Raw genomic sequence first — 14241 nt, forward strand, 5'->3', positions numbered from 1 at the left:
GGTAATGGCATAAAGACTTAAGCATTGCCTGCTGCTTGGGGCTGTCAAAAATGAGTTATTAGTCTCATTTTGTGAGGGCAATTTCAGAGTTATAGGAGGGATGGAATAAAATAACTTTGTCATCTGGGGGAGAACCCCTCAATTTACTGAAACAACAAGGGCCTGGATAGATATGAATGGGGAGGGCGGCCGAGAGCCTGGATACCTGTTATCTACCCCATTGAAGTCTCAACAGCCTCCCCACTGAAGTACTTTATCTTTACAGTTTCAAGTGGAAGCCAGTGCTGAACGGCTGCTGACACTCAAAGGCATGAATCGACGACATCGTGTTACCTCCCCGTGCATAATGTATTTATGGACAAACAGCTAATGCACCGCTATGCTATAGCTATAGCTATGTAAGGCTACGGTTCCTTTGATGGATGTCATTGGCTCGTGGCGGTCACATTTTTACGAGACACATTTATTTCTGAGCTGCCCAAATCATTTCGAGAAAAAGTTTTCGGGACCAACTTTGGCTGGCGGTCAAACTCTTATATATCTGACAGATCAAGAACGGCTATAATTCAACAGCTCGTGGCTGGTTATTGTGGTTTGTCATAAATTCAAGGCCAACGTCAGACCGGCCAGTATGCATCTATGAATAAGTCAATATTTTTCAAAGAATCTGTAGACTCCAGTTTGAGTGGTTGTGCCTCTGGCCACAGCCAGGAGGAACGACTTGGGGATATTAAAGGGGAGGTCAGCAGGCAGAACAGTGTGGATGCTTGAAGACTCCAGCAGACCCAGACATGGCCACAGTGACCCAGACCCGGGTTCAAAATAAGATCCCGAGCTCGGTTTACCGTCAGCTAGCAGTTTGAAAATGCCAGAGAAATGGGGCACAAACACATATAGAGAGCGAAGAAGACTGCCACCAACATTTCCGAATCATTCATATTCATGACATCTGTTGGGAAACTTGGGCGAAATAACAGTTTTTCATATGGCTTTTAGAAAATTAGCAAGCCGTGCCTCATTTCAAGTCTTGCTTTATTTGAAGTGGCCTTGATTCTGGCCTGAGAGGGTTCATATGTTGAACCAGTGCTCCTCTCAAACTGAGAGACCAAAGATAAATTACACTCCAGGCATGCATTGGTTGTCTCCAAAGTATCACATATATACCAAGCAGGACTACAAAGAACTAGTTGCCTTGTGAAGTTGACAATTAGCAAAGTAAAATACTGGACATATCTGGACCCACACATCTAGTTACATCTGCTCACCAAATCCAAAACCTTTTGAATCCCTGATGGAATTCATCAACTAAGTAAGTAAGTCACTAAGCTGCACCAATCACTGATACGTAATGAATGTTGAACTGAGAGAGCTGCTGAAATTGATTCGACGCGATCAAAAGATGATTTCAAAAGACGTGACATCCCAGAGTGGCTCTCTATCCCACCAAGCGTCTCATACAGACACAAGTGGCTCACAACATTTGTAGACACTTTTTAATTTGGGGTTTCTGGAAAGGGAGGATTCATGATTTCATTCGTTTTCTCGCCCTCCAAAATGCAGCAACATGACTTACTCATCATATTTGTAGAATTTAAGTAATCGCACCACCTGCAAGACTGTGTCATACATACATATTCATAAAATATAGTTATCCCACACATAATGCGTATGCTTCACAGGAAGGACGGCGGCCTGGTATCTGCAGACAGCTGGGAGGCTAAAGTTACCGTTAGCTAGAGGAACCGCCTGAGCGAAGTCAAGTTTACACAATGTTCAGTCCACTCCTGTGGCTTCACCTCTCCAGATAATATCAAGTCAGCAAACATAAACTGAGAGTGCAGACCAGTGTGCCGAGTCATTCATCAGTCTGTCCCTCCTGCAGATGCAACTCTCACTACGAGAGTCAAGAGACCCGGGTTTATGGGACTGTCGTGACTCATGACGGCCATCCATAACGTTGTGTAACGGAGGAGTGTGTGTGTGTGTGTGTCTGTATATGAGGAGGTTGGGGCCCAACTAAACATTTGCACTGGAACCCCTGTCCAGTATATCACAGCAACTGTCAATTCGGGCCTCCCCACTGACAGAGAATTTGTATATCTTCAAATAGCACTTAAGGCCTCTGAGCCCGAGTTAATGGGAATACCACGGCTGTTTTCTGCCCAGCGTGCAGTCAGCGCTACACTTTGTGAAAGCAGCAGACGTGTTTGCTCTTCTAAAGCAGGAAGCCTTTCTTTCAGCCCTGTCTCACGCGACAGACAGCCTGTCAGCAACGGGCTTTGGTGCCACATCTGGGAAAGTTATTCCCTGTCTCCCCTCAACTATTCCTCAGCTCTCCCACACCGCCAACACACCCTCAGACAAACGGTATTAGTCTTGGCCCTTACTGAAGGTTTGGGCAGAGAGGATCACCTTGCCATCACCGCAATGTTCGAGTAAGAGTGCCGTGATGGTGTGCAATCAGGGAATGGAATGGTACAACTATTCACCTACCGACTAGTTCTGAGTTCTAAAACTCCAACCGTAGTATGAAACACACGTGTTTATTCATGCTCCGTGGAAATAAACCTTTGAGTAAAAAGTGGCTTTAAAGGCTTTTTTCTTTTGTTCAGATAAAGCCTCTTTGCCTGGGCTTAATCCCTTCTATGCCACTAGCCTTGATGTCGCCCTGAAGCTGAAACTGCTCTCTAAATATAGTTGTTGCTGGAGCATTGACCTCCCATGTGTTGATAGAGCGCTCCACTTATTTAGCATTGCACTCCTATAGCATTGTTGGCCTCACAATGGTCAATCAAAAATATCTATATCTATAAAAAAACAATCTAAATCGATGCAGCTGTGCCTCTTACTTTTCAAAAACTGGTGCCAACATAACCCACAATGCAACAGACCGGTGGCAGTTCAATCGGAGGTTCGGGTGTGTTATGCTAGTAGCAGCTAATGTAGCCTTGGGCCCAAAGCTTCTGAAGCAGAATTGCAAGAAGCAGTACTGTAATGTACAGATGAATATGTACTCCATACGCTTTATCTCTGAGGTGTGTGCATTTTCATTCCCTGACATGGATCCCATAAACCTCCTGCGGTCCAATAGAAAACCTCACAAAGAAAGAGTAGAAAGGACCCCAGTTTTAACACTATCATCCCTCCCCGCTCCCTCTCCAGCCTCCAGTCTTCCTGCAGCCTGGACGAATCTCACCCTTTACATTTGTGTCCTTCAAGTTTGATTGATGTCTGTGTTGTGTCTGAGATGCTCTCCTGATCCCCTTTCCATATGCTCGACACAACCAAGAAACCTGCCAGCAGCGTGTGCATAGTCTCAGAGTCAGAGATGTGAGGAGGAGGGAGGTTCAGACACTCAGCCGGGTGTGATTGTTATGATGGCGTAAAATACAGAGATGCTTGAAAAGCTGTTAGAAAACAACACATCTTGTCCTTTTCCTTGGAAAGAGAATTTTAGGTGATTTTCAAGGCACATTCCTCCCCTGAAGCAGATATCTATACCACCTGTCACATTGAAACTGACGGGCGTAAACAGCCATGAAAACGCTATCACATTAAAGTGATTGGATTCTGTGGGGATGTCACAGTGTTACGCCAAAGGACTCTGACACACAGAGCGGGCTTCAGGAGTCGCTGTGTGTTTCCTGTAGGTTTCGCAGTGTGTGATATAGCTGACTGGCTGTTATGAAGAAGTTTTAGTTTAAGACGATTTTGTTGATGTTCTTCATCCTAAAGTCCTAAACCTGCTAGTGATTTGCTCTAAAGGGCACAGAAGGAACAGAAGGTGCATGTCAGTGGTCAGCTAGCCATTGGCTGTAGTCTTAGCGGTGTGTGAAAGCCATCTTTAACAAACGACATTGGGAAGGGCCTCCACCAGTCCTTATCCTTTGACGTCAGTTTGGTGTGTCAAGCGTAGTTTCCAAATGTTCCAACCTGATTGAAACTGTCAGTCAAGGTTTAGTATTGGGTCACTGTCGGGGTCAGGGTCAGGGTCGGGGTCAAGGTCGGGATCAGGGATAACCTGATTAAACCTTGAAAGTGGAGGCTGTTGAAGGCTGTAGGGTTTTCAATGCTGAAAACAACTATAGAATCAGACATAACTGAAGAGTTTAAAAATATGCAATCTGTGTCTTTCAGTTACGTATGATGGAAAATATAAGTCTCTTTTGAATGTGGATCAGTGGTAGAGCAGAGTCGTCCTTCAATCAGAGGATCGGCGGTTTGATCTCGGGCTCCACTCGTCCATGTTGATGTGCCCTTGAGCAAATTGGCTAAATTGTTCCGGCAGGCTGTTCCTGCAGAGTATGAATATTGTATGAATGTTAGTTAGTCCTGATGGACAGGTGGTGCCTTCATGGTGGCTCCTCCCATCAGTGTATGAACGGGTGAATGACGACGTGTGCTGTTAAAGTGCTTTGAGTGGTCAAAACTAGAAAAGATCAAAGTGTAGTCCATTTAGCATTAACACAATGTTCAGATCAAATAACAGCATCAGTAACACGGATTACTTCAATTTAGTTGTTGTTAAATGTGGGCCTTCAAAACAATCAAAGTGTGAGGTTCCAGTTCTGCGATTTGGAACCTTTAGTGTACATTTGGCTGACGTACTGCTCCTTTAAGGAAGCGGAGCCTCACTTTGCCCATCCAGAGTTACCTTACGGCGCCTTTTCCTTCTGATTTATTTTTGGGGATAACATTCCCATTAAATATAATTGTGCAAACCATGTTTAGACTTCAGATCTTGGACATCCATATATGGTCCTGGAGGCTTATCTGAAACCACCTCTCCGTTGGCATTTGGTTGTAACCACGACATCGTATTAGGATCCCTCCTTAATAGTCACTTTTTGCACCTATTAGTGCATGTTTAGGTAGCCTGGGGTGTCTTATCCAGCGGGTTTTCCTGCCTCTCAGGTTTAGAAAACATTCCTCCGGCTGCTTGGTGGTACGGTGCGTCTAAACTGGTGTGAACAGCTGACAGCCACAACAAAGCACTGAGCACTGGAGGCGGGTTTGGAGCTGACGCAGGGAAGCCAAGAACAGCCGCACCGAGATATTAAAAATGAATCAAGTTGAAATAATTGGTGGAAAAAATATCAATGCACCTTAAGAGACGTGTGTAGACATTGGTGTACATTAGGGAGGAAGACTCAATGAGTCAGATGCTTTGAAATGGGATCATAGCTCTTCACTCATCTCTTTCTCCTGTCAGTCTGTACTGAGGGCTGCGTTCACAAAGGTGGAGAGGGACAGGGAGACGCTGTCTCCAGTGCTTCTTCCTGATCTCAGTGAGAACTCATAGCAAAGGATCTTTGGAGCTTTTCTCTTTATTTGGCAATGGTTTGCTGAACCTCAACAGTAAAAACCAAGTAGGATGATAGAATGAGAAGAAACCCAGAGAGCAAGGAAAGCAGGCGCAGAGGCGGAAGGTGGCATGCCTGCTGTTTGTCTGTTTTGGAATAAAGCTCGGTGTGCTCATACGCCAATATCCACCTCTCAGAGCCTTATAATGAAGAACTGGAAGACATCCCAGAGTTTTGTTTGCTGACTCTCTGTCCCAGATTCTTTTTTCTTGATTCCTGCTCCCGTTTCAGAGGCGCCACTGGATTTAGGAGCAGTGGAAGAGGAGGAGAAACAGCTAGAGAGGGGGAGCAGGGAGGAGACACATCACACGTGCCTCTACATTTTAAATTATACAGTACATTTTGTGTTGATGTTTTGACTGGAGCCTCACTAGTTGATTTCGACGAGCTCCAACTTGAAAGTGATTTCACGTTTTCCAATGGATGAAAGAATAACCGACATGGCCGTGCGCTCCCTCCCCCTCCTCTTGCTGACTGCCATGCTCTCTGTGGCAGTGGGCAACCATACAGGAAGGATCAAGGTGGTCTTCACACCCACCATCTGCAAATTAACCTGCGTCGGGGGCAGATGTCACAACAACTGCGAGCTGGGAAACACCACCACCATCATCAGTGAGAACGGCCACGCCACCGACACCCTGACAGCACCCAACTTCAGAGTAGGTGAGTCATCCACTTGTGTGTTGCTTTTGAGACCTTGTATATTCACCAACACACACACACACACACACACACACACACACACACACACACACACACACACACACACACTGCTCTCTATGGGTGGTACTCCCAGTCAGCTGTGCTATTATACCGCATGTCTGTTGACATCCAAAACTTTTACTTAACCCGAGCAGATCATCTAGCTGACAGACAGCATTCAGAAGACTTTGCGGTAGTTTCCACGCTGCATGTGTTTCTTTATCTACTGTCATCTGTGAACACCAGGCAGCTGACACTTTGATTGTCAAACTTCATTCAAAGTCCAATAACCAAAGTACTGCTATTATGGTTATCACATGAAATGTATATGACTATAAACTTACACAAACTCAAATATATTGATATCAATAATGGATCTGACCATGACCATGGGAGAAAGGAAAGGAGTCACTTGACAGATCCACAGATTTATATTCTGCTGTCCTAGCTTCTTTTAGCTTCTTGTTTTGGTTTGCCGCTCACAAACTCTGCTGTCATTCCTGATGTTGATCGCCCTTCACCAAGCAGCACACACACACACAAACACACAAAGCACTGACTACCAGGTGGACACAGTGGAGCATTTAGCAGCTAAACAGGAAAACAGAGGGTGAATATTGGACTTACATTGATCAGATGGCCAGAATCCTAATGAAGGCTAATGTTGCTCCGTGTCTGCTGGAAGTGTAGATGAGCCACTGTGTAGTACAACATCCCCTATTTCAGCTTCATACGGTGATACAATGTCAATGTTGTGTCAAGAAGTGGTTAAAATACATATTCACCAATTGCATGTGATGTGAGAAGCTTAAATTTAGTTCATGAATTTAGTGGAACTGATTCACTGATTCAGTTCATTTAAGAGGCTTATCTAAAATATAGTGAATATAGTCACTGTGCCAAGTCATTAAAATGTAATTTTAAAAAAAGGCTACCGTAAAAGTCGGGTTACAAGCCGCTACTACCTTCGGTCGGTGTCCCCGTTAGCTCCCGCTGTAGCCAGCTAGCGCTCCTGCTAGCGCTCCTGCTAGCTCTCCGCTAGTTCCCCGCTAGTTCCCTGACAACCACCGAAGGTAGCGGGACCAGCCCTGGCTCGACACCGGACTAGGACAGAGGGGCAGTAGCAGCAGCAGCGGGGAGCTAGCAGTAGCGCTAGCTTGCGCTGCTGCTAGCTTGCTACAGCGGGGACACCCACCGGAGGTAGAAGCGGCTTGTAACCCGACTTTTACGGTATACATCAAATAATCAGGATACATGAATAAAATAAAATAAATAAGATGGACATTATAAATGAGAGCTGTGGAGTTGGTAAAGGGTATATTCTTCACATTTAATTCTATTTAGCCAGATGTTTCTCCCTGCTTTAACTTTTTGTTTTAAAATAGGAGGTCCCCGTTCTAGCCTCACTTACATTTGAACATTGCTTTAAACTGATATTGATATTCTTATCTGACTTTGGGTAAGACTGGCCGAACACCGCCATTTCCAAGCATTGTTTTAGAGATATATACTTCCAAAAGTGTTAAATATAAAGTGAGACAAACTCATAGACGTGTTGCACTTAGTCAAGGGAAACTTTTCTTGGCTGACAGACTCTTTGATTTCAGAGTAACCCTCATCCTGAGCGCTATTGGAGTTTAACAGACGTTAACTGAGTGTATACAAGAACCTTGCAGCCTCAGGGGACCATGAAACCAGTACAATGGAGCATGTGATGTGGGTGTTCTTTATGTATTGCACAGACCTTCAAGCTGTGTCTGAACCTGCCTCGGTCCTTACAAGGAGCAGATCTCCAGCTCTGACACATGCAGGAACATGGGAAGAGCGGAACAAGATGAATTCCTGTCTGGCTTAGCTCAACAAATTAGTCAAACTGCACCAAACATTAAAAAACACCAGACTTTTAACTGTGGCCGGGAGGGATGGCTTTTATTTAGTTTACTGGAATGGATTTTATAGTTTTGTCTTGTGATGAGTTCACTCGGAGCAGTTTAATACATTTTACTTCAAGATCATCATTTGAGCCACGAACCAATTACCAAATATCTGTCCTGTGATGACCTCTGAGGAGGTGGCATTATGTTGGGGAGCATTATGTTGGGGAGCATTATGTTGGGGAACATTATGTTGGGGAACAATATGTTGATGAGCATTATGTTGGGGAGCATTATGTTGGGGAACATTATGTTGGGGAACAATATGTTGATGAGCATTATGTTGGGGAGCATTATGTTGATGAGCATTATGTTGGGGAGTATTATGTTGGGGAACATTATGTTGATGAACATTATGTTGATGAACATTATGTTGGGGAACATTATGTTGATGAGCATTATGTTGGGGAACAATATGTTGATGAGCATTATGTTGGGGAGCATTATGTTGATGAGCATTATGTTGGGGAGCATTATGTTGGGGAACATTATGTTGATGAACATTATGTTGATGAACATTATGTTGGGGAACATTATGTTGATGAGCATTATGTTGGGGAGCATTATGTTGGGGAACATTATGTTGGGGAACAATATGTTGATGAGCATTATGTTGATGAGCATTATGTTGAGGAGCATTATGTTGGGGAACATTATGTTGGGGAACAATATGTTGATGAGCATTATGTTGGGGAGCATTATGTTGATGAGCATTATGTTGGGGAGTATTATGTTGGGGAACATTATGTTGGGGAACAATATGTTGATGAGCATTATGTTGGGGAGCATTATGTTGATGAGCATTATGTTGGGGAACATTATGTTGGGGAACAATATGTTGATGAGCATTATGTTGGGGAGCATTATGTTGATGAGCATTATGTTGGGGAACATTATGTTGATGAGCATTATGTTGGGGAGCATTATGTTGGGGAGCATTATGTTGATGAGCATTATGTTGGGGAGCATTATGTTGATGAGCATTATGTTGGGGAGCATTATGTTGATGAGCATTATGTTGGGGAGCATTATGTTGATGAGCATTATGTTGGGGAGCATTATGTTGATGAGCATTATGTTGGGGAGCATTATGTTGATGAGCATTATGTTGAGGAGCATTATGTTGAGGAGCATTATGTTGAGGAGCATTATGTTGATGAGCATTATGTTGGGGAGCATTATGTTGATGAGCATTATGTTGGGGAGCATTATGTTGATGAGCATTATGTTGGGGAACATTATGTTGATGAGCATTATGTTGGGGAACATTATGTTGATGAACATTATGTTGATGAACATTATGTTGGGGAACATTATGTTGGGGAGCATTATGTTGATGAGCATTATGTTGGGGAACATTATGTTGATGAGCATTATGTTGGGGAGTATTATGTTGATGAGCATTATGTTGGGGAGCATTATGTTGATGAGCATTATGTTGGGGAGCATTATGTTGATGAGCATTATGTTGGTGAGCATTATGTTGGGGAACATTATGTTGATGAGCATTATGTTGATGAGCATTATGTTGGGGAACATTATGTTGATGAGCATTATGTTGATGAGCATTATGTTGGGGAGCATTATGTTGATGAGCATTATGTTGGGGAACATTATGTTGATGAGCATTATGTTGGGGAACATTATGTTGATGAACATTATGTTGATGAACATTATGTTGGGGAACATTATGTTGGGGAGCATTATGTTGATGAACATTATGTTGGGGAACATTATGTTGATGAGCATTATGTTGGGGAGCATTATGTTGGGGAACATTATGTTGATGAACATTATGTTGATGAGCATTATGTTGGGGAACATTATGTTGATGAACATTATGTTGATGAACATTATGTTGATGAGCATTATGTTGGGGAGCATTATGTTGGGGAGCATTATGTTGGGGAGCATTATGTTGGGGAGCATTATGTTGATGAGCATTATGTTGGGGAACATTATGTTGATGAGCATTATGTTGGTGAGCATTATGTTGGGGAACATTATGTTGATGAGCATTATGTTGGGGAGCATTATGTTGGGGAGCATTATGTTGATGAGCATTATGTTGGGGAACATTATGTTGATGAGCATTATGTTGGGGAGCATTATGTTGGGGAACATTATGTTGATGAGCATTATGTTGATGAGCATTATGTTGGGGAACATTATGTTGATGAACATTATGTTGGGGAGCATTATGTTGATGAGCATTATGTTGATGAGCATTATGTTGATGAACATTATGTTGGGGAGCATTATGTTGGGGAACATTATGTTGGGGAACATTATGTTGGGGAGCATTATGTTGGGGAACATTATGTTGGGGAGCATTATGTTGATGAGCATTATGTTGATGAGCATTATGTTGGGGAACATTATGTTGGGGAGCATTATGTTGATGAGCATTATGTTGGGGAACATTATGTTGGGGAGCATTATGTTGATGAACATTATGTTGGGGAGCATTATGTTGATGAACATTATGTTGGGGAGCTACATTTTTTCCAAACAATTATTGCATTGCCAATCACAGAGCAGGCTCTGAGGCAGTCAAAGTATTTCTTTTCCCAAAAGCGTTTATTAAAAATTCTTCATTATTCTTCATATAAAATGTAATTTGTTTACCACAGTCAGCACAATACTGTACCTGTATTGCCTTTTATAGATACCTTCAAAGAAAACCAAACAAAAAGTACAAATGTAAAAAGCTATCATGAACTGACTATAGGCTGAATAAATTAAAAATTAAAAGTTGACGGTTGGCAAGTAAACGCTTGAGTCTACACAGCTAGACTCACCATTGGCCCATGTAGGTAGACTCTGTCTTTAACGGCCCCTGGGGTTTAAATTTCATAAAAGAAAAATAATGATGAATGGAGGAGATGCTTCTTTTTGCTTTTACTTGTTTGTTTTTTTGCCAAAGTTGAAGTGTATCGTGGGAGCAGTCGATAAAGCCCAGAACCGAAGAGAAATTACTGTACAGTTCAAGTTGTTTAGATTATCATTTTGGGAAAAATATTTCTTATAAAGTAATTTTTTTAACATACACTATAGTGCAATATGCATGTTCACATGTAATGGTGGCTTGCTTCCTTCCACCAGCAACCCAGACTCATCTATAAGTTACATCCGTTCCAAAGACACAACCGGATATTTGTTTTATTGATGACTTTTCCAACCGACTGTTGCAGATTCACATTGCACATGGATGTGACTGAAGTGGAGAGATGGAGCTTTAGTCTGCTGTGCATGTCCTGCCTCTCCTCTTCCCTTCCTTCCTCCCTCCCTCCTTCTCGCCTGTGTGATAGAGAGCAGAGCCGGGACCCGGACCAGCTGAAGGTCTATTAGAGTCCAGACCGAGCTCAAAGGGCCGAGACAGAATGAATCGCACTTGTCTTGTTTATCATGCTTACCCGATGAGAGAAGCGGTTACAGAGGGGTGTTGATTCAAGATACAATGGAAGGAAGGGGAGGGTCTTTTCAAACCCATGATGACTTGTTGGCCAATTAACAGAGTCCAGAAGACAAGGAGAAATATAAATCTCAAAGCCGTATAAGTATTTACATGTTTTGTCATTTTAGATTGCCTAATATTGTGGAGTTTGTGTCACTTACTAAAGAAGGATCATATCACAATGAAAAAAGCCTTTTTTCAACCGAGTGAAGTCTAGTTCTACGTCCGATAGCTGCCCCGGGGCTTTTCACCAGCTAATCAGCAGAAGAATGCTCCCTGGGACGGCGGCCCGGGTTTCATCTGTCTGATTGTCTCTAAGCCCGGCTGGCCGTGTGTCTTCTTCTGCTTCTCGTTATATAATGCTAAACTAAAATCCCCAAATGTTCCCCAAAGTATTTTGTGAGACTGTGGCGGTGGAGCTCGTCACCCTCGAGGTGTTTGGACTCTTGTAAACATTGTTGTGCTCCAGCACTGTGGAATGTAATGAAGAATATTTAAGACACTCAATCACTGCACTTTACTCCATTTCATGTAACTTTATACTTCTTGTCCACTACATCTCAGAGGGAAATATTGTACTTTTATCATCACTACTTTTATTTGGCAACATTAGTTACTAGTTAGTTGCAAATTTTGATTATTAATGTAAAATATAAGTGAGTGGAAATAAGTTTCCTTTTCTAATAGAATTTAGAAAATAAATATGATTTTTCGTTTTTGTTCTGCTAGAACATACATGTAGGCTCCATTCATCACGTGTTCTCTAAGAAAAGATCAGGAACTCAAAAGGAGACATTTATTTATTTAGATTTTATATCAACAATATTATCCAGATAGCTATTCAGCAGGATGCTACATTGAAAGTTGTTTTCACACTTTCAATCTGGTTTCAACTTTTTAGGTGAATTATCAGAATCATTTAGTGTCTGGTGTCTGGAGGTTTGTGAGGATCCACCATACTTATTGATTATTCATCATGATTATTGACTTGGCTTTCCTTCTTTAAATACTTTAAAATTGGGAATTTGGCTGCTTTTTAAACATAATTTGCGGATTTGTGGGATTGATGACCAATGTGGTGTGTAATGTCACAGAAGGCCTTCAAACATGCATTGAATAATTGGCCCTAATCAGTAAATATGAGTCTTCAATCTGTGGCAGAAGACAATATGTCCACATGTCATTGGGGAGCTCCTCCATCTTCTTGAAAGGAGGACTCTGGGTCATTATGACGTGGACCTTGTTGCAGTAACAGTAACATTGCCCTCGTCGGGTGAATCTGAGACGTGAGTACGCAGCAACATCGCTACTTGAATAATAATTCAGGCCAGGAAGTCAACTTAATCACAGAACATTTGCTTGAGAAGACATCGGCGCTGTAAAAAATAATAAAAGTAACCGTTAAGTTTAAGCTCCGTCAACTTTCCGCGGCGCCCGTGAGGTTTCACAAAATCACTAATAAGTACCCTTTACAACGTCGGATTTAACTAATAAAGACATCTCCGTAACCGTCCAGGCTTTAGGAGTCTAACAGAGCAAAAGCCATCTAGCTCAACTATTAGTACCTTAAAATTCTGTTTTATTTTGTTTACCTCGTCTCACATTTCTGGGTCCTGTTGCCTTCCTGTTCCGGTTATGATCTTCAAACCACGTCACCATACAGCACATGCAGAAGCTACTGAAGAGAATAATACCCAGCATGCTCCAGTGGAATGTAGTTTTCTCATAAAACTTTCAACTTTTCCATTTCTGAACCGATTTACACCGTTTTTTTTCTTCAGATTTGGGTTATTTAGGGCTTGTTCTTTCCAAAAATGTGTATTATTAGTATGTGGGACCTTGGTAAGGGTCTGAAGCACACATTTTGAACATGCGACTACTTGAACACAGTGAACTTTGATACGCTTCCATAGTGTTTTAACTATACTTGTACGAGGTCTTTTGGGTAAAACGGTGTCATTTAAAGGCTAAAACAATGACAATACGTTGAAATGAACCAGAATGAGCGCTTAACATTGTCTTGACCAACAACACGTACAACAATATTAAACTATGCAGTCCTAAATCCCTATGGAGATCAACTGCATGAAGGTTCTCTGAGTAATGACATATATTTGCATGTATAATGGGTGTTATGCACAAAGCCCCATCATGATGACCTGATGCTGGGTTTAGCAGCAAGCTAAACATGTGGTGACACTGTGACCTGTGATGGCTGCTTACAGGAGAGTTTTACACGCGTGTCACTTCCCATCAGACTTTGTGAGGTCTTTGGACAGAGCAGAGAAGGAATGACGGATGAGATCTCCACCGTGTGACTTGTTATGTCTGCGAGTCCGAACGCTTTCCTTTTCTCTTTTCCCAGCAGGAAGTAGAACAGGACTTAGACGTGTTTGCCAAAGTCCAGATTCCACTGTTTCAAGTGTATTTTCTACATACAACCGCCCATCTTACGGCACAACAGCAGCTTGAAGCGAACGCGACACATACACAGTGTGTACATCATCGCCTCCTCTTAGTGTGAACGCCTTTGGCTGCAGAACAGTGGACCCACTGTATTCCTCTCTGCTCTGGCCGTATGACTTCAGCACCATGCTGCTGTTTGAGCAGCCTGTTCTGTGTGTGTGTGTGTGTGTGTGTGTGCAGCTCACACCTGTTGCTGTGGTGTGTTCACGGTCTGAAGTATTCAGTTGAAGATGAGTTCTACTGAATTGTTGACCCAAATAAAAAGCTTTTGGCCGGCCGTGCGTGCTGTGCTTGTGTAAACAGAGCGGCGGTGGCCAAT

At 42.6% G+C, this 14241-nt stretch overlaps 1 protein-coding gene across 1 annotated transcript in view; it reads left to right on the forward strand.

Annotated features, from left to right (window-relative positions):
• Positions 1-14241, forward strand: part of ltbp1 (latent transforming growth factor beta binding protein 1) — a gene marked incomplete at its 5' end in the record, with an annotated part of 104751 nt that overhangs the window by 28529 nt on the left and 61981 nt on the right. The window contains one exon of the mRNA XM_079229823.1: positions 5859-6026. Coding sequence (XP_079085949.1) covers positions 5859-6026 — 168 coding nt within the window. The remainder of the gene's footprint in view (positions 1-5858; positions 6027-14241) is intronic.

Source organism: Taurulus bubalis (genome assembly GCF_910589615.1).
Source record: "Taurulus bubalis genome assembly, chromosome: 14".
NCBI classification, from domain to species: domain Eukaryota; kingdom Metazoa; phylum Chordata; class Actinopteri; order Perciformes; family Cottidae; genus Taurulus; species Taurulus bubalis.